General features: G+C 41.9%; 1 protein-coding gene across 11 annotated transcripts in view; it reads right to left on the reverse strand.

Annotated features, from left to right (window-relative positions):
* NALCN (sodium leak channel, non-selective) overlaps positions 1–25,734 on the reverse strand; it is a 198,226-nt gene that overhangs the window by 92,250 nt on the left and 80,242 nt on the right. For all 11 annotated transcript variants that reach the window (XR_014563381.1, XM_083735185.1, XM_083735186.1 and 8 more), the window contains 2 exons: positions 6,000–6,131; positions 2,503–2,670 (listed from right to left, as the gene is read on the reverse strand). Coding sequence is in view for 10 of the 11 variants with exons in the window: in XM_083735185.1 (XP_083591311.1) it covers positions 2,503–2,670; positions 6,000–6,131 (300 nt within the window). In the remaining variant the exon portion in view is untranslated. The remainder of the gene's footprint in view (positions 1–2,502; positions 2,671–5,999; positions 6,132–25,734) is intronic.

The raw sequence follows: 25,734 nt of genomic DNA on the forward strand, positions 1-25,734 counted from the left end.
CCTCACCAAAGAATTGCCTTGTTAATTCAAAGAAACGAAGGGCTCCCTCCCTTGCTTGCCCATTTTCTACCAATAGTTCACAGTTCATTCTGTTTCCAAGCACCAACTCAACCACGAATCGTTTCCTCAGTTTTCTGCTTCTCAGATCATTGCCTATGTCACCCCACATCCTTTGGTCACCTTTCTGCTGACTGGAATTCCTAGTCCATTTTTAATTTAAGTGCTGTGAAGTTTCTTCAGAGCCACTTCTTTGCTAGCTCCCTCTTGTCTCAGTTTCCTGCCTCCCCAGATCTTTCCCTCAAGTCTCAGTATCTGCCTATACTTCCTTCAGGTTTATCATTCTCAGTCATGCCCCAGTCCACTGCCTACTACTACATTGTCCTCCCTCAGTCTCCATGCTTTCTAGTTTAGCACATAGCTGTGACATGGGGCAAAATGTTAGGTTCCCCCTCTCTTCCATCACCGATCCAAATTAGGATCACCAACACTTGGTTTACGTAGAGAAAAATGAGTCTGGTCATGCAACTCCCATGTTATGTGCAATGCAGCTTAAAATTCTGAGCCATTGTACCAGCTCAGCTAATCAGTGTAAGAGATTTCACCTTCACAAGCACAATTCAATATAGATTCTCCTTTGCTCTGAGAATATATTCCAGGAACAATGTAGGAATCACACAGGCTCATAGGTTATGCTAAATAAGCTTTCCCATTGCCAATAGAAGTCAAATGTAGGGGCTTTCTGTGTCATATGCTGGCCTACTTTCTGCACAAAACCTTCAGTCTGAAGAATATACATATACAAAAGAGTTTCAGTTAGATTTTTTTATCTTCATGACCTTCAAATAAAAAAGTACTGGAACACAATGCAGCCAAAATAGGTTTTTTTTTATATTAAAAAAAGTCCACTGACTTGAGTAGAAAATATTTAAACGCATGCTTAACTCGCCCATTTTAATCATTGGGACTTTAAAGTGACTGACTTTGTAGTGTTATGTTCAATGCGCACCAACAATCTGAAGATGTATTGTGCTCGCTTCGGCAGCACATATACTACTACTGAAGATGTATTTGATTTTCAGGCAGACAGGAGAGCTAGAACCTCTCCAAACTAGTGTTACTTTGTGGGTGTATTCTGCAACATGTCATCAGTGCAGTAGTGGTGGATTTATATTGGACCGTACAAACATCATTCCACTTTATGAGTTGTTCTGTGATGCTGCCCCAATTGCCATTTTGAGTAGTACACTTGCATTATAGTGCAACAGAAGTGGGGTTCCTTCCCTCTTCCACTCGAACATGAAAAGTTACAAGATTTCAGCAGAAAGCTCCAAGTCATGGGTAGGCAAACCAAGGCCCGGGGGCCAGATCTGGCCCAATCGCTTTCTAAATCTGGCCCACGGATGGTCCGGGAATCAGCATGTTTTTACATTAGTAGAATGTGTCCTTTTATTTAAAATGCATCTCTGGGTTATTTATGGGGCATAGGAATTCGTTCATTTATTTTTTCCCCAAAATATAGTCTGGCCCCCCACAAGGTCTGAGGGACATTGGACTGGCCCCCTGCTTAAAAAGTTTGCTGACCCCTGCTCCAAGTCATGCATCTACTGTAATCAAAGCAGTATGTCCACTCCAAAACCTTTGCAGTACAAACAGTATAATAGTTCCGATATATAATAGTTCCGATACCATCATGAGCACAAATAATTTTGAATGCACAATAAAAATGACAGTTGGAGGGGCCCTTGTTTACAGGGCTTAGCACTGTGGCAGTGATATTCTCTGGAGCTTTGGAAAGCTCTTGTGGCACCCAATTAGATGTGAGTAATGTATGGCAGGGTTGCCATTTTTCATAAAGTGAAAATCCAGACACAAAAGTTGTTGAGCTTCTTTTGCAAAATCTCCAAAACAAATGAAGTTTTTAAGCTTTTTTTTTTTTACAAAATTTGCCAAAAAAACCCCACCCCAACACTTCCGATATGGGCTGCCATATGCCCAAGTTTTCCTGGACATTTTAACCAATTTTCAAAAGTTGCACCCATGCGCTGTTTTTGATTGACAAATCCAGGGTACGTCCGAGAAATTCCAGATGTATGGCAGCCCTAATGTATGGGCTTCTGCTGAAAGCAAACAGATTTATATTTCCTCCACTTCTATCCTTCATAACATCTGGCCAGCTAAACTATCTGATATGACAACATGGTGCTGCTGTGAGTTTCCCCAACCTCAAGCCCATTCCCATTCCATGTCAGCCATTTGCAGGCCAAGGAAACTCAAAAAGCACTCGCATCCTGCCATACATTTAAGATCACTAGCACTGAGGGGCAGAAAGAGAGAGGAGACTCTGCTATCAACGGCAGCCACACACTACACATACAATCTAATTTTACCTTTATAAAGTAGGCAAACTGGCTATTTTCCAATGAACCTGAAACATCAATGGAACTTACTCCTACCTAATCATATGTATGATTTCAAATCACATCTTTCCCTTATAAACTGTACCTGAAAATATGTAAATTGTGAATGGTAGAGGTCTGGATAAATATGAAGAGTAGTTCCAATAACCAGCAGCAGCTCAAATTTGTGTAGAGATGAACTGATGTAGCCAGTAAATCCCAGGCACCAGATCTTCAGAAGAGCTTCCAGATCAAACAGGACCGTAAATGCAACCTGGGGGAACATATAAGAAGGGGGTGAAGTCTTCGGATCAGGCATTCAGAGATCTCCCAGAAACGCTTCTTCTATTTCCCTTGGGCAAGTTCAGAGCGATCAGATGGGTAAATCGTGTCCTCATCACCGAGTTGCGGTGAGATCACTAAGATTGACCTCACTTGTTTGTGTGGGTGGGATCATTGGATAGCCACAACAACCCGATTGGGTCCCTCGGTTGGTGGGGCAATTCTGGCTAATGGGGTTGATAGAATTTGCAGCCAAGGGACCATGTTGCATCAAGCTTCCTCTTAGCACCTCGTGTATCAGATCACCCTCTCACCCTCCCTATATTTAGGGTCTTGCTTTGACCTTGCTATGCCGTTGTGGGTTGTCTGCTGTTGGGGCAGGGGCCCGGTAGGAATTTTCCCATTTGGCTGATTGGCTGGTGCCACTTGGGCTTCGCCTGCCGTGTAGCAAATCGTCACAACTTTGTAAGGTGTGGTGGTTAGGCATTGGTTCAAGGTGTGGTGGAGGGAAGGTTGTCACACCTGCCCCTCCCAATGTGCAATAGGGTATTCCGTTAAAGGAATCCAGGTGCTCGCCATGCTTTTGTCCAATCCCCTTCCAGGGGTTAGGGCCACACCAGAGCGGCTGGGAGCATTTTGGGGTGAGGTTGCGTCTGTGGTAAGACTAATGCTCCCCCAGTCTGTTTACCCTTCCTGACTTCTGCCAGTGTCCAGTTGTCAGTGCTGCCCTGCCAGAGGTGTCGGTGTAGCTAGTCGAACCAATGCCTAAGCAAACCAACTCACATTCTGTAATCAATAAAGTTGTGGCAAAAATTATGCCAATAACCTTAAACTAATATTGGTGTCAACTGTGTCTTTCTTTGGGATGTCTTGGGGTCTTCACACGCAAAGCATTTTAAAGAAAATTTAGCTCCTTAGAAAGCTTTTGAAATATGTTTTTGCTTATTACAGCTACTGCTGTTGTGGGGTTTTGTTTTGTGTTTCATTTATACGGCCTTTGCTCTCATATCAAATCTTGTTATCCTGTCAATATTTAAAGTAAACAAAGGTGGTTTTTTTATACAGACCTTTATCTCAAGTAATTTGATTCATATTTCTGTCCAGTATCTGTCACGCTTCACGCAAAAATACAGGTATACATGGGTGATTTCACACATCAAGGTTTACACAAACTACTAAGGGTTTCTTTTGCAACTGCAGTGTGAGAATGTATGTATGTATGAGAAACATACTGTGACACATCAGCAAGGGAACATCTAGGTGGTTTCCTCCAACTAGATATAAGAGCCTGTTTACAATCACCACTTCATTTTTGTCATGGTTTTACTGATCTCTCTCCTCTACCTCTTCCCTCTTTGTCTTTTTAGTTTGTAAGCTGCTTTTGGATACAATAGTTGTATTTGAAAAGCAGGGTAAAAATATGACAAGCAAAACAATTTCCGCAAAGCAGTCACTTGAAACATGAACGCTATACATCAAAAATATATCCATGTAAAACAAAACCCAAAGAAACGTGGACATTTTTGTCAACCCCTTCCTCCCACATAAGCTCTCCAATTGTTACCTATCATGGTGAAAGTGTGTTCTAGAACGGTGACACTTTTCCCTGTTCCATTATGAGAATGTTAACAATTACAGACTTAAACCTATTTCAGTGTGTTCCAAAATTGTGTGGGCTGGATGATTTGCATTTTATATGCTTGTCAAAGGAGCTCAAAACCACTAAAGGTTTGCATAACATTTTGTTAAATTGAAAAACACCTGACTTTTTTTTATTTTAAAAAAGACTAGAGATAGGAGTACCATTATTTACAAGAGAAGACTCTGAATCCAAGTTGGCACCCCTGGTGAGTGTTTCAGTAGTTCTTGTTAGCCATGTAATAAAGGAGACCTTGACACAGCAGAGAGTGGTGAAGTGGTAACTCGAACAATTGCAGTTCAGCATGCTGTCACCTCTTTTTGTGCCAGAATAGCTATGCCTCTCAGGAACTATAAAAGGTGGGGAGGGGATTGTGGAAGCGGAGTGTGTGGGATGTCACCCAGAAGCACATTTTCCACCCAGCCTACAAGAACGCTCTAGGAGACAATCACCCTATGCACTCCAAATTGTTCATGTTTGAGCAGGGTAGTGTTTGATGTGCCATTTTCTTTTTCTGTTTGAAAAATGGCAGTGCGTAAGACTCTGTACTGTAACATATATATTATTATCGCTACAGCTTTTTTTAATGCTGTGTCCCACAAAGCAAACTGGGAGTACCTGGAACAAAGCAGCGGCCTCTGTATTCTCTGGGAGCTTGCTAGGAATGCAGTTATGCAAAGTGCACTGAAATGGGCAATTAATAAAGCAAAACAAAACATTGTCTGACGAAGGCGTATAGTCAGGACCCATGGAATACCAAGGGTGTCAACAGGAGCGTTTGTGTGAATGAGAGGGAAGGGTGGCAGTAGAATTGGTCCGCTAGCAACTAGCAAATTATCATATTCTGCAAATGAGCATTTGGATCGGGACAATGTGCAACGATGAGGATTTCTCTGGTGTGTTACTTGGCGTCGTTCCCTCTTACAATGAAAGTACTGTGTGTACTGACCGCAAAGATGCTCCAAGAACAGAACCTATTTTCCATCCTTGACACCAGAGTCCACATACATACATCTTCACTGTCGTAATGAAGGGCATTTGTCTAGTAATTAAATAACTACGAGTGGTCCGTCTTCTTCTGGGATAAGGGGAAAATTCCACATATGCAGAAAGTACCTAGGCTGTGCATTTACATCATGAGAACATGAAAGATCTGTTAAATATTGCTACTGACTTAGGTGATATTGGTGCAGGGGAATTACATAGGCCACGATTAAGGAATAAGTGAAGTACATTTTGAAGCAATAAATATTTTCCCGCACAAAAGCGGTTTCCTGAAATTAGCTTAGCTATGTTTGTGGTGTGACATTATTAATTTTTTTTTCCTTTTAAGAAAAGAACCAAGGTATGATTTTACCCAACCCCTACGTTTACTATACTCCTGTTATGAAAAAATTAAATAAAATATGGGTATGGCCTGCTGATGGTACCCTCCTGTCTGAGCTAATTATTACTGTGATTTTGTGTGAGGAAATGTTCTTTCAGAAAAGTGTGGGGCAAACTTGTCAGTTGATGAAAGAAAAAAAAGAAAAGAACAAATCAGTAAAGGATTCTAACTGCGCTTTAAGAGTAATAATAATAATAATACAAAATGGCACACTTTCAAAATTGGTTGACATTCGCCTGGGCTCACTTACCTTTTTATTATTGAGGAAAATCTGTGGCAATTTCAAGGCACTCACCTCTGCAAGGTAGAATTCATCGTATTGGCTCTTAAAAGTCTCTCCCTTGTAATAATTGCTAGCCGCAACAATGACATCTACTGCCACCATGCTCAGGATAAACATATGGAAAACTGAGGACCTCATCATTCTCTGTAGAAAAACAAAGCAAAAAAACCATGTGGATTCTCTTCTTTAGGAAAATAAAAACTTTTTAATCACATGCAAAAATTATGATTATCCACACTGACAGATGCAGAAACTAGGAGTACTGAACCTAGAAATCACCATGAAATTTCTTTAACTATAACCTCCAGGGTGCCACAGGCCCAAGGAACATCACATGCTCCTCATGCAGAATGTCCTAGGTTCAGTCTCTGGCATCTCCAGAATGATCAAGGGGATGGAGTAACTCCCACATTAAATACGATTCTTGCAATGCATTAAACGTAGGGCTTCTTCTGAAGGTGGTTTGGGAACTTCAGCTAGCGCGGAATTCAGTGGCCAGGTTGCTCCCTGGGGCAAGGTGGTTTGAGCATCTCTCCATTGTTGGGAAACTGTGTACGTGCAGCTACTCACACAGAGTCAATTAAGGTTTGGCAGACAGCCAGAAGGCAATCTGAAGGAGTAAGTCTGCCTGGAGATAACAGAGACATGGAGAGCGCTCCCTGATTGGTCAAGCTCTCTCAAGGGAGTGATAATTAATGGCCTACTAACTGTTAGTTTAGAGTTTGTGAGTTCAGTAGTTCTGTGTCAGTGTAGGAGTTGTGACTCGTGTCAGAGAGAGCTAGCAAAAGATCCGTGATCTGTTCCTGTAAATAGTCCACTGTATATAATAAACACCTAACTACAAGTTCCTGGTTCCTGCTTTGTCTATCCTGTCTGCAGCCAAGTTGCCAATTGCTTCCGTGGATTCTGCGTGTACTCTGCTAGATCTGGCTAAGGTCCTGCAACTAGTCAGAAAGTTGCGAAACACCAAATAGGTTTAGCCAATATGAACCTTCCCACACCCCGAGTTCATCCTCCGAGGCCCTTCTTCGAATGCCTCCTCCATGAGAGGTCCAGAGGGTAGCAACGCAAGAACTGGCCTTTTCCGCAGTGGCCTCCGGGATTGTGGAATGGTCTCCCCGGCGAGGTTCGCCTGGAGCCTTCATTATACACCCTTATGCGTCAGGCAAAATATTCCTCTTTAACCAGACCTTTGGATGATTGACATCTGATGCCCTTGATTGACATCTGATGCCCTTTTAAAACGTGTTGGGGAGGGGGTGGGGTTATTGGGTTGTTCTTGTTTTTATTTTTATTATGCATTTTGCATCTTTATATTGTAATTCACTCCAGATTACAGAACAGATATTTTTAGGAGTAGCCATAAATCTCAGTCAAATGCATGTTGGGTACACACTTTGATTACAGTCTAGTCTAGCGCTGTAGCCAAATTGGACTGGCTACATCGCACTGATAATGTTTTGCTCACTACATCATCCCTGGCTGGAATCATGCTGTAAGGAAAATGAAAACAACCCTGGAGAAGCAGCAGACAGGAAAACCTAGCTGGCTGTGAACAGACATTAAAAACATTGGAGAAATACATTTTGTTTCCACCTCTCCCCCTACCCCCTGCTTCGCCACGAACAATTCCCATGGGGGAAAAGAAATCAGCATATTTATTTGAATTCTGGCCCAGCCACATGCAGTATTCTAAGGCCTACATTTGTTCCATTTTGAACTTTTTGTACTATACAATTTTTAAATGCATTCATTGGTTGGGGAAAAAAGTCACTCATTTCGAAACCCCTGAGCCAATTTTGCTCTCACATCAGTACTATGCCACCCAAGTGGAATGTGTGAACAGAGTTTGTTCTTTGCACAGAATGGAATCAAACAATATTTTGAACAGTTGTCTGATCAGCTGTGTGCCACTTGGATTTCAGAGCTTATCAGAGCACGCACTGTGGGAAGCTATTGTAAAAACTTGAGAAAAGAGGTGTTTTGCCAGGTGTTGTTCATTCTGAAATTACTGAATTTTTCTAGTGCTTCAAAGAGCCTCTTAAACAATATGGGGAGGAGATGAAAGCAATGCTCTGGTGTAAGTGCCAGGAATCTATATGATAGGGGGGAAAAAACTGTACAGTATCAATACTGAACCACAGATTACCTTCCCTGAGCCCTCATCCACGTAAATAAGGTTATAATTAGAGGCGCACATATTTGTATAGTGTCAGTGCAATGGACAGAGACTTACTCAGAAGTAAGTTCTGTTGAATTCAATGGGGAGTGCTCTGAGATAAACAGAGTTAGAATTGTAGCCTGAAGTATCAAATAACAAGTTTTCTGATACTATGGCACGTCATTTATTAATGCGAAAAGCAGGGTGACATTGTTCCCTGTCTGGAGGACATGCGGCAGATGATTAAATGTGCAATATCCCCAAAAGTATATGTCAACCTGTAATAAGCCACTTTTAATAACCCGAATGCTTTGAGAAATAAATAAGGGCATCTACAATGTGACCAAACTAGAAATTCTTAGAAGGGGAGACAGTCTGCCAAAGGTTTGTTTAATTTAGGCAGGGACTGCAACTGAAATAGGGCACGAATATTTGGAGAACCATGACCTCAATTTTAAGCACAGCTAGAAGGTGGTGAGGAAGTTGGATCAAAACCCTGTTCCTGAGTGCTCCATCTTCTATGGAGCAAATGAAAACCGCCCCAGGGAAATAAAGCTTGAATCGGCTTAAAACAAGCTGGAGTAAAACAGATCCACTATAATCCAGAATGTCATGTAGATTCTGGGAATAAGAGGTGGGTTTCATTTCATTTCATTTTAATTTTATTTTGTTTTGAGTATTTGTACTCCACTCTTCAGCCATAGAACCAAAACAAGACAGACCCTACCCACAAGTTGACAATCTAAAAGAACCCCATGAATCTAAAATACAACAGAACATTCTGTGAGTGGGTGAGTCTTCTTACTAAAATTAATTAGAAATCTTGAGAATTGACATTTCCCACTTTCTAAACATGCTTGGAGTAATATGGGTCAGAACCCAAATCAAAGCACAATGCTTCTAATCATGGAGTTCCATGTGGTTCGTCATCTACTACCTTCTAAATTGCTCAGTCTCCTTCCAGCTTTCGGAAGGGGTAGGACAATATCTTCAACAGTTCCTTCCAGGTCTGTATTAACAAGGCATTTACATCACTGCCTTAGTCTACCTTGAAGAATGGTACCATTTACTTAGGCTTCCAAAATCTGCGTCATCATTATGTCTCCGCCCCCCCCCATTTTGTCTTGAAACAAGACCAGCTTATTACACCCTCTGTGTGTTTTTTAATCTATGCTCAGGACATCAAATTGTGTCTAAAAGTCTATAAACTCTTTATGCCTTACCCTCTGTGTTCTATTTCTTATATTGCATCACATATTTTCTTTTGACCTTTGTTTTCAAACAGATTTTGATACACATTGATATTTCTAATACATATAGCAGGTCTGGGTGAGCAATTATTAGAAAGATGAAGATGAAGATTTGTCTCTTGTTTAGTGTTAACAAGACATATTTGCAATGTGAATTCTTGCTTTCCTGCCTTCCGTGATTTGATTGCATCCATCAATAATTTGTTCATGGATATATGAATTTCTATATCTTTCCCACAATGCCATTATCTGTGGGTGACATCCCAATAATTTCCACCCAACTGTGCAACACACTTGCCCAACAGGACTTCCCTTTCCTCCCCTCCTCTTTGAAGGCTCCCAAAATCTGCTCCAAAGGATCTCTTAACCCTTTAGAACAGATCTGGGGGCAGAACAGGGGTGAAGAGAGGAAGGGTAAGTCTCCTTGTGCAAATGGAAGTACCGGTACATTCATATGCCACCGGATATTAGGTAAACGGACCCCTGACCATTAGGTCCAGTCGTGACTGACTTTGGGGTTGCAGCGCTCATCTCGCTTTATTGGCCGAGGGAGCCGGCGTACAGGGAGGTGTGAGGAGGTCAGGGAAACAAGTAAATGAAAGTTAAGACATGGAAAAGTTGACTTGTTTTTAATTGTTTTTAGTTTTTTTGTATTTTGTATTTTTTGTTTCTTTTTCTTTTCTCTGTTTTTAGTCTTGTAATTTTTTTTTGAAACTTTAATAAATATTATTTTAAAAAAACAAAAAACTGGCAGTGATCTACTCACTGTCACTGGAGCCAAAGTTGTTGAGCTTTTTTCTTTTTGTTGGGGGGTACAAAGATCGATCAGGATCGACCAGATGCATCCTGCGATCGACCAGTAGGTCGCGATCGATCTGCTGAGCAGGCCTGACTTAGGTCAATTTATTTCAATTGGCCTCCTCTATGTTTGACTCCTGGATATCACTCTATAGCGGATGCATTCAACATGGTACCCTCCAGATCTTGTTGGACTACAACTCTCATCATCCTTTGATGCTAGCACCATCTAGAGAGTGCCACATTGGCTATTGCTGCCCTGGCTCTCACTAATTCTTCCTTTAAGTCAGAAAGAATTGATTCTTTAAAGCAGAAGGTCTTGATGCAAAATACCAACATTGACTGAGCTGCAAAAAGGTAAGAAAGTGCTCTTTCATTGTCAGCTGCAAAAAGAGAGCGAGAGCGAGAGCACTAGAAACTAATACCTTTTCTTGGTAGGTATTTATAGGTAAATACTCAAAATTGCCCAGATACCAAGATCGCATTTTAAACCAAATGTCAGCTTGTAAACAAGCAAGAAGATCGACGTCACATCATTGTCTCTAGGACAATAAAGTTCCCAGCCTTTCAACAACCATAATTTGGTTCCAAGAAATCTAGAGTGACAGGTATATGATAAAGGAAACCTAAAAATACAACAGAGATTTCACAACAGCAACACATTTAGATGATTATCCATTCAAGCCTTAAGATTGCTGACCAATCGTCACCTTCAGAATACAAACTTTTCTGTACTTTGTCGAAATTACAAAGTAAAACTTGAGTAAGTTAAATTATCGATTGACTGCTTTCCTCTTTTGCTTAGCAACCACATTTAGCACTTCAGAACGAAAATTATTCCTACACAAAAAGAGTACAAATAATGCAGGTTAAGTACTCTCCTGGTGTGAATGTATGAAAGGTAGGCTTGTTTTCTGGCTTTGTCCAGTTCATTGTAGCCATTGTCCCCAATACGGTTTATCAAGAATGCTTAAATGGCTATCATCAAATAGCATTTGAATACACTGTAATTCTAGTGCACAACTAGGTTTTATCAGGGTCACTGCGCTGAACTGAGCACAGGATGATGAAGAGTCTGAAACATGGGCTATTCTCTATCAGAAGAATTAGACACCATTAGATTCCCATTCTTCTCAAAGTGAACAGCAGCTGAGGCTTTGGCAAAATTCCCCACGCTGATGCTCCTTTGATTCCTATATTGTCTGAACCTTGGCATTCACACAAGGAGTGAGCAGACAGGGTGTGTAATATGGAAAGATCTCTGGAAGAACCTCTTTTGCCTCTGTGGGAGGTTCAGGACAGAGGTGGTTTTAGGGTGGTGTGCCCACTGGGTGCCAGATTGCAGGAGGCAACAAAACAATGCTGAAGAATGGGGTGTGAGAGGCAGTGGGTGCAAAACTTTAGTGTTTAGAATGTTTTTGCCTTTGTGTCTCAGAAAGCACAGCATACAGAAAGAAGAGCCCCACTGGATTCAGCAGCCTTGCTGGGGACCAGATTGGGCCTCTGGTTTGACAGCTGCCAATCATGTTGCCCTTTTTATAATTATATGTCCGTTTTGGATATCTTCCCTGCTTTATTTTTATTTTTTACGTATTTCATAAAATTTGTATACCGCTTGATTGTAGAAACCCTCAAAAGAGGTTTACAAAAACAATAAAACAGTAAGATTATTGGTAAAAACGACCACAAAATTAAAACCAGCAAAAAAGTAAAAAACACATAAACATTCTAAATATTTGTGTATATATCTCTTCCATTGTGCCAGTGAGATCAGAATGTCAGACTTGCGTTCCGTTACTGAGCTGATAAAGCTCATCCGATGATGATTAACGACCTGAGCCTTTGATAAGGCTCCAAGCACGTTCCCCCATTACGCAGAGTATACAGCAGCATGCGGAAGGACGAGACAGTATGAGCTACATGGCTAAAGAGTTTTATTCCTAATAAAAGACAGAAAAGAAACATCCTTTCTCTGTGAGAACAGAGAGCAAATGAAACACAAAGGAACAGGAAACCAGAAAACATCACATCCGTCTCCCGTGAGACTTCCAACAGTGTGGAAAGTCTGGAATGCAAAACAGAGTCTTGTGACTCCAAGCACTGCATAGCGGCAGAAACAGAAACTAACACAGATTAAGTCCTTCAATCTGAAGGTGCTTAGTTAGCATCCAAGCATATGTACCCACTAGAGAACACTGTATAGTTACATTTCTTTTGTACTTTTGCAGAATTTTGTTTTCTTTTGTCCTGGAAATAACACAAAGGATTTGCAAAACCTGTTTGCCAGAGGCGAAGGTAGAGTACGTAGACAAACAATGAGAAGCGACTGATCTGTTTTCTTCTTCTTCTTCTTCCCCAAAATGGCTACAGTGCTCTGACAAAACTGTCTTCCGTCTCAATGGCCTTGCTGGTGAATCTGGACAAAATGTACACTCTGTCTTGAGAAGCATTTCTCAGCTGGTACTTTCCTCAAGCAACTAATATTTCCTAATTTAAATTCCTTTTTAATACTCACACCTGCTCCCATCTCAGGATCAGGTGAATCACAATGTTCATAATATAGGAAACACATAATTTATTCACTGCTTCCCTTATTTGTATGTTATCGTAGTAGTCACCCAAGTGAAAAATCTAAATGGTCCCTTACCATCACTACCACTTGGACTGGACCTCATTTTTTAAGGGGCATAGCGGTCCCTACTTTTTGCTGAAGTGGTAAGGCTGTGCCTGGGCTGTGTGGCAAGTAAGAGTCAAGGAGGACATAGGAAGGAAGACGGGAATGCTCACTTCCCCAAACCACAGTTTGGAGGATGGTCATGAAAGCAGCCATAGTATCTGTGATGGAATGGTAACTTTAGAACGCATAAAGCACTCCTACCTCTCCTGTGGAAATGTATTATGGAAATTCAGAGGATCTAAGACTGCATTCCTACTCTACATTCAGCTCTCACCTGTAGTGAGAGAAGCTGTCAGCATGAGAAAGCAGCTGCACCCTGGGAACAGTTTTGACAAATTGGCTAAACCAGGTGAAGATAGCTGATGGGTCTCAAACCCTTGGTGAGTGGGGTGGGCCAATTCCCCACCCATGGTGTAGACAGTGCTGAGCTAGGTGGACCGGGCTAGCTTCCTATGTTCCTGACTGAACCATCCTGGTTTGGAGGGCTCATTGGGTGGTATTCAACTAGGTTTCACTCAAGAGTGGACCCATCAAAATTAATAGACTTAGCTAACTCATGTTCATTAATTTCAATGTCGCTCCCTCTGAGTAAAAATGAGTTGAAAGCCACCCACTCAAGCCAGTTTGCTGTTCAGGCATTTTGGAAACAATGATCTGAATAGACAACATGTGTGAAATGCTTGAGCTCATTGCTGAGTCCAACTCTCTAAACCATGGTTGGGGGGAACTGTAAGAATGCTGCCAGCATCTTCCCCCATAAAAATGAATCTTACATCATATATGCACAGGTGTCAACATAGGTCAACAGTTGGAGGCACAAACTTTTGGATAAGCTTTGGGACCTATGTATAATGATGTTTTATGGAAGGCCTCTAGGCTAATTCATTCATATAGCAGCGCTCCTGAATGTCTTGTACACAAATGTCCTCAGGTTAGAACTTGTACACATTCCTATGGAGGAGAAAGTAACAAGTCAATGTTACCATAAATACAGGCATACCTGTTTAAATATGATCGCTGCGATTCATTCAGGTGAATCTAAAATGTGAATCCAGGTATGTGGAACTACCTATATTATACCATTAATAGATATAACCACCTATTCGACTGACTTTTTAAATAGACACATTGACTAAAAGATATGTAATATTAATATCCATCAAGTTATTGAGCAACATGGGAGTATTTTGATTGTTTGAAAATCAATTGTGTGTGTGCAGTGAAAAGAATATTAATGAAGTTACCAAAATTTTTGTTACTGTTATCAACTGCAAAGGATTTGAATCAGAAATCCCTCACCTTTTCTTGCTTTGCTTAATTGCTATGCCTTTTTTTTTTTTTTGCAAAGCTTAGGACAAAATTTGCATATAAAAGTAGAGGGTGCTTTGAGATAATCAAATGCTCCGGTAGGAAGAAAATGATCAGATGATTAATTTGTATTAATGAAGATTCGGGGGGGGGGGGGTTAGATTCACAGCCTAATCTCTAGCAGAACAGCTGCTGTGGAAATAAATAGGCTGAAGATGACAAATGCCTGAATCTCCATGCAACTGCTGGAATCTGGTATGAACAGCAGTGGATAGATCTCTCCATAAATGAAAGAAGACTCTTCTAAAATATACAGAACTAACCATTGTTATGATACTAGGGTGGGTGTTTAAAAACTGAACACAGGGGAAAGGGTAATCCATACACAGGCAGGACCACACTGAACAAAATCTCATCCACCACTGAGATAAGAAGTGACTCCTTATAAATAAAAACGATAGAGCACATTGCAAAATCGATTGTACTAGACGGTAAATTGTACAATCAATGTAAAATGTCAGGATCCAAATTCATAATATTGCAGTTCTACCTCTCTGTCTCTTTTTAAGAACATTATATGATTTTAAATATAATCATAAATTTTCTAGAAAGTACCTTTAAGCTACAATCCTATAACTACTTTCCTGGAAGAAGGGTTAACACAACTTACTTCTAAGCAAACACACCTAGTAAATTATGCTCTTAATTTAGTATTTTTTCTATCACAGTAGCAGAACATCGCTTTGCATAATGTTGTCTTGGCTAAGCAGGTTGGGCTATGGATCTGACCCAAAATAAGAGTTGTCATTTTAAAAAGATTATGGAGCCCAAATACACAGTCTATGGACACTGTGGTTGCAATGGTCCTTCTCCTAAGACATTGCTCACCTATTCTCAGATTTTATGAAGTCAGTATTGTCACATCATGGAGCCCTGCAGGACCATATACAGCTTGTGATTTGTGTTAGCATCATTTGATGTCCCCTGAGCCACAAAGTTAGGATATGTGCAAAACTGAAATACAATTGGTTTCATCTACAAACTTCTGAGTTGGTATTTCAGCTCTCAGCAACATTCTGGTAGGAAAAACTATATAAAGTAAATAAGGAAACATTGTCAAACTATATCTGCGTTCCGTATGTATGTTGAGAGTAATGATTCATATACATGTAAATGTGGACTGAAAATTAAGCTGGTTGTGTTTTGATGTAATCAAATGAGTGCTTAGCTGAAAGATTAGCAACCTCACTGTTCTGATCTGGATGTAATATATCTTGGTTTATTAACCTGAGAAGTGCATTATAATTCAACTTGCGAGCTCTGCCAATCCGTGGCCCACATGGGTATATTTACCTAAGCAGGGGTGCCAAGCAGCGTGCATGGCCCTGGCACTTAAATTTGTGGGTGCCTGGCCCCTTCATGGGCAATTCTGTGGGTGCTCCGGCACCAAGCGATCCCAGGGGCCCAGCACCTATGTACTAAAGTTGCCTGTTACATATAAACTGAGAAGGATGTACACAAGCTTCAGAACAAACCAGGAAGAAGGAAATGGGCAGTATACTACAACATAATATCTGGCTCCCAGATAATATTTGCACTTTGCTGAGACTCAGTTGCCTATACTAGTGGCACAGGGAAGTAGAATGGTCAGAATCCTAAAATGGGTTTGGGGCTGTACTCAGTGGCGTAGTGTGGCGGGTGCAGGGGGGGCCGGCCACACCGGGCGCAACATCTGGGGGTTAGGGTTAGGGGGCGCAACATCTGGGGGTTAGGGTTAGGGTGCGCAAATCCACGGGTTAGGGGGTGCAAATTACTTGCCCTGCCCCGGGTGCTGACAACCCACGCTACGCCACTGGCTGTACTTTCCCATGTCAGATAGCTGGAGGTAAATACCTTGCACAACTACCTGCCTATTATATACATGCCTCTCATTTTTATTTATTTATTTGGCAAATAAACTTACATCCATTAAAAATCTCAATCAAGTTTATCATATTAAATATTAGATATCCCCCACTCTGTGTATATGCATTTCCTTTCTCTGTCATAGATATATTATTATTATTATTATTATTATTATTATTATTATTATTATTATTATTATTATTATTATTATTGTATAAAGTTTAGTTTGTCTTGCTTGGTCTAATTCAAGACAAATTTTAGTCCCCTCCTTTTTTTCTAGTTCTAGGAGCTCGGGTATTACATGAAGGTAAGCAAAGGCTGTTCCATCTATTTCCTGTGCAATAACAGGAAATTTATATAAATGCTGGAGTGCAGGAATACTTCAGGACTGTGGCAAAATTATTCCCTCTAATAAGGTTTATTGGGCTAATTTTCATCTGTCACCCAGCTCCAAGAGCACTGTTTGAAAATGATGATGCTAGATGAAACATTCTAATCAGATCATATTATTTGTTTGTTGTTGTTTAGTCATTTAGTTGTGTCCGACTCTTCGTGACCCCATGGACCAGAGCACGCCAGGCACTCCTGTCTTCCACTGCCTCCCGCAGCTTGATCAAACTCATGTTCATAGCTTTGAGAACACTATCCAACCAACTTGTCCTCTGTCGTCCCCTTCTCCTTGTGCCCTCCATCTTTCCCAGCATCAGGGTCTTTTCCTGGGAGTCTTCTCTTCTCATGAGGTGGCCAAAGTATTGGAGTCTCAGCTTCAGGATCTGTCCTTCCAGTGAGCACTCAGGGCTGATCATATTATGCCAAATGTGATTATTGATTAAAAGCTTTGAGGGTTGGGGGGGGGTGTAAAATAAAGCCCCATGAAGCCTACAACATAAACACATATGGCTGGTGTAGAAACAACACTATCAATCTCTTAATACTGGTTGAAACTAGATTAGGAGTGAGCCACGAGACCGCTCTCTTTCCCACCAAAACAGACCCTACTTGCCTGCACACTGACACTAATAAATCCTGGTTCAGAGAGAAACTGTTTATGATTCAATATTGTTAACACTGGTGCTAATATAACTTAAGTCATAGTCACAGAAAGACAGGGAGGGGTTAATTTGCATGCAATCAGTGATTGGAATGGGAGAAGAGAGCACATGAACTGCCTTGGGACCTAAAGTTCAAAGGTGAGATTTAAGTATTTTAAGCTAAATGTTGTTGGACTATAACTCTCGCTATCCCTGACCATTGATCATGCTGGCTGGAGCTGATGGGAGTTGGAACAACATCTGGAAGGCCACAGGTTCTCCATGTTTGGTTTTTTTTTAAAGAGGATCTTAAAACCTGATCTAGACCTCTTAGCTATGGTTAAATGAATATGCCATACCATTTGCCTGTAATTACATTTTAAAGTTTAATTTGAACATTTACTATACAGAGCATTGAATGACCAGAGAGAAAAGTCTTATAATGAAATTTTAATTATACTTATTTTAATAAAATAGTGAAATTAGCAAACATAATCCACAGCCTAGTTAATGTCAAAGTTCTTTGATTTCAGTCATTTTAGTTCCACTGAGGTCAACGAGATTAAAATCAGCTACTTTATCAAAATAATTAAAATCACTGCGCTGGGATCATACTTAAGATTTTTTTCCTCCTTTCTGGTAAATGTTTCTATTGAAGCTAACTTCAAAGGATTTTGGGGGGTAAATAATAATAATAATATCAGCATCAAACATACTTTTCAGGCCACAAAGTAAAGCTCTTCAGACAGCTCTGTTCTGCATTTGTGATGTGAAAATTATTAATTGCAAATTCCCGAAAGAATCAGAAAGATCTCTTGGGAGAATTTTGGGGCATACTGCATGATATAGTGATATGAAACAGACTCAGAGAGGTTTTTCTTTGGGAGGGGGGAGCTGCTGCTGCTGCTACAAAACCCTGTTCCATGAGGGCACAAGGAGAAGGGGACGACAGAGGACAAGATGGTTGGACAGTGTTCTCGAAGCTACCAACTGTGGGAGGCAGTGGAAGACAGGAATGCCTGGCATGCTCTGGTCCATGGGGTCATGAAGAGTCGGACACAACTAAACGACTAAACAACAAATTGTATGTGTCTTTACAGTGTGCTATGAGACACATGAATATATATATATATATATATATATATATATATATATATATATATATATATATATGCTTTCGTAGATTTTCACGGGTACAGGAATGCAGGTTTTGGTGTCCTCGGGTGTCTTCCCGTGTAAAAGTTGGGGTGTCTAGGCGACGTTTCGACGAGGTCTCACTCGTCATCTTCAGGCTGGTGCTTTCGGCTTCTTGTTACTGGAACAGAGCGGGATCTCAATGTTTGAGTTCCTATAAATACTGTAGAGGGGGTGTGGTGTCTAGCCTCCAATGTTCTGGGCAGAGAGGAAGTTCCCAGGCTAGTGTGCCTTTTCTTCTTTTGTTCCTTAATTACTTGAGAGATACCTTGAGTGATTTCTTGAGTGATATCCTGAGTACCACTTAGGTGGGTCATTAGGTGTGGATTAGTTGCTAAAGTCTTTGTGTCTTGACCTCTTGAACTTTGTGAAGAGTTTTCCTGAGAAGATGGCTGTATTGCACTTAGTTGTGCTTTGGCTTGGCTTCGTGTATAGGGGCGAGCTGTGGTTTTGTGGCTTGTGTCAGCCAGATCTGTGTAGGGATTGCAGGGGGGTGCAGCATCCGGAGGTGCCACCATGGATTGGCTACTGGATGGTGTCAGTAATTCATTGTGTCAGTAATTCATTCAGGATAAAATCCAGTTGGAAAACCAAGGGATCTATGAAATACCCTGCAAAGTCTGCCCAGCCACGTACATTGGACAAACAAACAGACGAATAAATGCACGTATCGCAGAACACAAGAATGCCGTCAAAAAAGAAGAAAAAACTTCCTCTCTTTTCCAACACATGAAAGAAACAGGACACGAAATTAATTTTGCAGATTCCAAATTGCTCTTTAACACGGAACATCACCACAAGAGAATAATCATGGAAGCCATCGAGATAGAGAAACACCCTCACAACATGAACAAGCGTGACGACACATCCCGCTTGCCAGACATCTGGAAATTAGCCCTCCCCACAAAAACTGACACCAGATCCAGAGGCACACAGAACGCCAACACCAATCAACCACACCAGACCCAAACCCAGACCCTCTCCACAGATGAATTACTGACACCATCCAGTAGCCAATCCATGGTGGCACCTCCGGATGCTGCACCCCCCTGCAATCCCTACACAGATCTGGCTGACACAAGCCACAAAACCACAGCTCGCCCCTATACACGAAGCCAAGCCAAAGCACAACTAAGTGCAATACAGCCATCTTCTCAGGAAAACTCTTCACAAAGTTCAAGAGGTCAAGACACAAAGACTTTAGCAACTAATCCACACCTAATGACCCACCTAAGTGGTACTCAGGATATCACTCAAGAAATCACTCAAGGTATCTCTCAAGTAATTAAGGAACAAAAGAAGAAAAGGCACACTAGCCTGGGAACTTCCTCTCTGCCCAGAACATTGGAGGCTAGACACCACACCCCCTCTACAGTATTTATAGGAACTCAAACATTGAGATCCCGCTCTGTTCCAGTAACAAGAAGCCGAAAGCACCAGCCTGAAGATGACGAGTGAGACCTCGTCGAAACGTCGCCTAGACACCCCAACTTTTACACGGGAAGACACCCGAGGACACCAAAACCTGCATATATATATATATATATATATATATATATATATATATATATATATATATATCTGCATCAATGGGAAATGAAACAGAGAAAGACTTGTAAAAAATAACAACAAAAAACTCCCTACTGCAGTGGAACATAAAATAGTTCATGAAAGTGCAAATGAATGTCGGAAGAGTGAGGCATTGTTGATATATCCCTAGATGGGAGCTGTAGTCAAACGATAGTTGAACAACAACAGGTTGGGGAATACTGGGTTTATAAGGACGACATTTCCCTCTCCCCTTACAGGCCTCACTCATCTGAAACTGAGTGAGTTCTGACACTATGGAGGGACAGGTGTGGGATAGATACCCAGTTTTTTTGTGACATTATGTCTGCCATAAAAATGTCGGCCCATATTCCACCTCCCGCCCCCCCCTTAATACAATTTCCTCTGGTAGAATGAGTGTGTGTGTGCATTTTTCAAAGCCTTGGATTGTCTTGGGGAAATGATCTGAATTTCCCCCGATTAAAAAACTCAGCCCATCACCCCACAACCACCACTTTAATGTCAAAACGCAATTCTGGAATGTAATCTGAGCCTTGTTGCTATGGTGTCATTTTCAAATACTCACATCTCTTTTCTATAGAAAATTCTTAGTATTGTACTGAAATAAAAACAAGCCCACATTTAAAAGAATGCCATTTCAAAGAAATCAAGGCAATTTTGCTACCTCCTCTACTGGGGGGAAAAATAAATAAAGCAGAAAGGAGATATGTAGATGGGGAATGGGGGGGGGGAGGATGCATAATGATTCCCCAAATCTGACAGTTTTACTTTATAATGCTGAACACAGTTTATATACACAAAGTAATCAAACGCAGTTTTATACAGCTGCAGAAAACTGAAGGATTTCCTACTTTGGTGGGGCAGTGGTGGTGGAACAACTATACTCCCAATTCTCAAAAAGCTTTGAAGACATAAATTACACATCTATTAGGAGAACTATGCATTAAAGAATTTCAGAATGTATGATTATGTCTAGAATGTGCATCTTACACTTAAGCCTCTATACTTCATTGCTGTACATTTGATGGGTGGCCTCAGGTAGACTGGGGGAATAGGGTTGTGGTGATCCACAGTGGCAGAATGGAGTTCCCGGGACTTCAGTCTGTAGGTAGGGGAAACATAGTATTTTTGACCACATCCCTGCATCATCATCATCGTTGTTGTTATGTTTAAAAAACCCTGCAAGCAGAAAAGTAGCACACAAGGGAGTGGACTGGCCTGGAACTTCCATCTCAGTTGCAGCCAGCACCCTCCCTACAGAGACATCAGTGCTGCTTATTGGGGTGGTGTGGGGGCGGTGATATCAGAGCTGTGAAGCACTGGTGGATCTGATCTTCTGCTCTCATTGGTGCACCTGCACAATGAGGCTTTTGCAAACCATGTCCAGCCTGCCATGGTCCTCCCCTGGCCTGCCAAGTTGTGCTGGGCCATTGGAGGAACTCCTTTGGGAGAAACTGCTTTGGGAAGGGCTGAAGCTCAATGGAAGAGCACCTGCTTCGTTTTCCCTGTGGTGCAGCTTCAACTTTTTAAACTGTTTCCCATAATTGTGAGTACTGGAAACATGGGGCGAGATTCGTCCAACAGACCCCATCAGCAGATGCCCTGGGCAAGGACCCCCACTTACACAATGGGGCTTCCACCCTCCACCCTCCCACTGCACTCCCGAAATTGGCACTGGGGGATCTGGAGAACTCCCTGAACAGCTCAGCAAGATAAAGGGAGATTGTTCCATCTGACAAACTGCAATGCTTATGCTAACTCAAAGTTCATAATAGTACAAAACTGAATTCCACCCGTGGTTGACATCTGTCTGACCCGAGAGACAACGGAGAAGTGTGCCTTTGCGGGTGAAGTCAAACTGTTGGAAGGTTTCAGCACCTGTTGTGCTGTAGAGACTGATATGAGAGAGACATGCTTTGCAATAGCTGGGGCAGATAAAGGTGTTCGGTTGCACCGCTGCAGATGCACCATGGCGTTTCTTCTCTTCCTGGCGGTCTTTCCCCCTCTGCTCACTGCTATGGATGCACAATGTGACTGTCTCCAGGCAATGCACTGATCTTCATGCCACGTTTGCAGACATTTTTGCAATGCATAGTTGGTCTGCCAATGGGCCTAGTGCCTGAAGCCAGCTCCCCGTACAGCGTGTCCTCAGAGACCCTTCCACCCTCCATTCTGTGGACATGACCAAGCCACCATAGATGCTGCTGAGACAGGAGAGAGAATATGGGCTTGGGAGAGCATACCTTTGTTTGAGATTCTGTCCTGCCATGTGATGCCTAAAATCTCCCTGATGCAGCACATGTGGGAGGCGTTGAGGCATTGCTCCTGACAGTTGTAAGTTATCCACGACTCACTTCCATAAAGCAGTGTGCTCAGCATGCAAGCCTGGTAGACCTTCATCTTGGTATTGGTTGTTAACATCACATTTTCCCATACTCTTTTGGAGAAGTGAGCTATTGCTGTAGCTGCCTTGCCTATATGCTTGTCTAGCTCAGCATTGATGGAGAGGTTGCTAGTTATGGCGGATCCCAGGTACACAAAAGCATCTACCCCCTCAAGAGGGTGGTCACCAATGCTGATGTGTGGAGTGCTGATGATGTCCTTGTTAGGATATTTCCATTCCTCCTTAAAAAGGGAACAGGCTGTTGTGTGTCACAAGCCTGCGTACTTCCTGCTCACAGGGAGTTTCCGTTTTGTATATAGCTTTTGTTTCTGGCTGTTTCCTCGACATGAGCGCAAGCAGTCATGTTTTTCCTTTGTTCTGACCAACGTTGAATAAAGGTGTAAATATGCTCTTCTGGGTGAATCTTCCATTGTGGAAACTCTGCAGAAAGGGCTTGCATGAGTCCTGGAAGGTGTCTGAGGCTCGTGTCACTAATTGACTGATACTGTTCCAATGGGAGACCGGGAGATTGTCTGGAGACAACATGGATGGCTGCCTGATGCCTTGGACTCCCTGGCAGTATCCCAACAGTCCTGACCCAGGATGTTGGTCTTTGTCAGGCTGATGGTAAGACTGAATTCCCAGCAGGCTTGGGCAAAATGGTTGATGAGACTCTATAGAGCTTCCTCGGAGTGCACTGTAAAGGCTGCATCACCTGCAAACAACATCTCTCAGATAAGGACCCACACTTTGTTATTGGCGCGGAGATGCCAGGTTGAACAGACCTCCCGTCTCTCCTTGAATTAAAGTACACACCGTCTTCAGTAGAGCTCAAGGTCTAAGAGAGCAACAAGGAGAACAATATGCCAAAGAGAAAGAACACCTGTTTCATACTACTCTTTGATTCCATACTCTTTAGAAAACTGAGTTTCTCAGAAACCTGAACACTGAGCATGATTGCAGTTCTGTAGGAAACCAAGATGAGGTGTACCAATGAGGTGTACCAATTGGAATGTGCATTCTTAGTTTTAGAATTCTTTTCACTGGTGGATTAATTCACTGGTTCTGCTGGCAGTCATTTGCAAGCTATCTTTGCAGCTAAACTGATGTCATGGGCCATAGGAGTATTCAATAGAACTATTAACATTAATGTATAATTTTAATTTCTTCTACAAAGCTTGATCTGTAGGGTTAACTAGGTCCAGTATTTCAAACCCCATCAAACAGGCATTTAAATTGCCATGTAGGTTTCTCTCTCTCTCTGTAGCACAATTATAGCAATCAAAGCACACTGCTGACTAAAATGATCGGCTCAGTGAGACACAACTGATGACAGATTTGGATGAAATGGAAAGCCGAGGAGGCACAGAGTAAAATTGGGAAGTTGCTAATACTTTCTTTAAAAAGGAAGACAGCTATGGTGATACTTAAATGAGCCTTATTTCTGATTATGTATAGGACTGTGATGCCAGCAACCCAGTATCATTTATTGATTGCTCCATCCATCTATCCATCCATCCATCCATCCATCCATCCATCCAATCAATCAATCATTTAACAAATTTGTATACTTCATTTCAATGGAAAACCCCATTCTTCCCAAGGCAATTCACAAGTTACACAATACAATTCAGTTTAACACTGTTTAAAACAACCAAATAATTTTGGACAGTATTATATGAAAAGACTGTTAAAAGTCAAGGAAAAAACACAACAGTTCACCATAGTGCAAAACTGCTCAAACTGGGGCTAAAGAACCAATTACGCAGCTTAGAACATAATTAGCAACTAAAGGCCACAATTCTTTTGAATTATGGTGCTGGAGGAGACTCTTGAGAGTCCCATGGACTGCAAGAAGATCCAACCTATCCATTCTTACGGAAATCAGCCCTGAGTGCTCACTGGAAGGACAGATCATGAAGCTGAGGCCACCTCATGAGAAGAGAAGACTCCCTGGCAATGGAAGACAGAAGTGCCTGGCGTGCTCTGGTCCATGGGGTCACGAAGAGTCGGACACGACTAAACGACTAAACAACAACAAAGGCCACAATAAAAATATGCCCAGAGGTTGTAAACATCAGCCTGTTAGTGCTGTAAAAACACAGAATTCAGAGTCGGATGCAACCCCGAGGAAAACAGGAGCTAATTCTAGATGCTCTTTAGTATCTTTTCTACAAGACTTGCCATACGGCCTTGGAAAATCGCTTTTAAGTTTCCTCAGCTCCTCATTACTTGATTATTTAAGTTGAATTCTTCCGATGCAAAATTATAAGAGCGCGGATTCTTCCCAACCCTAGGAGTTGGCAAGGGCAGTAACCTCTTCCCACAGCCACAACCATATAGCGCAACCAACTAAAAAGGTGGGGAGGGGGGAGAGAGAGGGATGAAAGGTGGTTAAACTATGTAAGTTATAGAACAGTGAGGCAATACCAGCACAGTCAAAAGCACAACATCATAATTTCCAGAAAGCAAAAGCTTTCATTCCTTTCAGTTTGCAAGACCAGATTAAGGAAGCCAAAAATAATAAAAACAAAGAAGGGACCCCAGGGTCATCTTAGTCCAACCCCTTCCAATGCAGGAATTCTGCCCATAGCAGTCCCTAGGTAGGCTTGAACCACCAACCCTCTGGTTAACAGTCAGACGCACAGACCCGTTGCACCACTGGAGGCCTATTGCATTAAATAGCAGATGGAAGTACAAAAGAGAGTTCCATTTCCACTCATGCTTTTCTGTTTTGTTTATGGATCAGAGACATCAGGCATTTCGACTGGACAGCGTTATGATAAGAATGAACATGTGATTAATATAATATAATAACTTCCCTAAACAGGGTTGCCTTCAGATGTCTTCTAAAAGTCAGCTATAGTACCTCGGCTCCCGAATACCTTTGGAGTCGAACATTTCAGCTCCCGAAAGATCGAAAACCAGAAGCGGGTGTTCTGTTTTTCGAATGTTTTTTTGGAAGCCAAATGCCCGGTGCGGCTTCCACTATCGTTTCTAGCACGCCTGCGCAATCAGAAACCAACCAGAAGCCGCCTCTTGGTTTCCAAACGTTTCGGAAGTCGAACAGACTTCTGTTCCAAGTATGACTGTAGTCGTTTATTTCCTTGACATTGGAAGGGAGGGCTTTCCACAGGGCGGGCGCCACTACCGAGAAGGCCCTCTGTCTGGTTCCCTGTAACTGCACTTCTCACAGTGATGGAACCGCCAGAAGGCCCTTGGAGCTGGACCTCAGTGTCTGGGCTGAACGATGGGGGTGGAGACACTCCTTCAGGTATACTGGGCCGAGGCCGTTTAGGGCTTTAAAGGTCTGCACCAACACTTTGAATTGTGCTCGGAAACATACTGGGAGCCAATGTATGGTTTTCAGGGCTAGTGTTTTATGGTCTCGGTGGCCACTCCCAGTCACCAGTCTAGCTATTCCAAAACCACTACCATAGGCAATCCCATATATAATTCTAGAGCCCAGCT

The sequence above is a fragment of the Podarcis gaigeae genome (genome assembly GCF_964106915.1).
Source record: "Podarcis gaigeae genome assembly, chromosome: 4".
NCBI lineage: Eukaryota > Metazoa > Chordata > Lepidosauria > Squamata > Lacertidae > Podarcis > Podarcis gaigeae.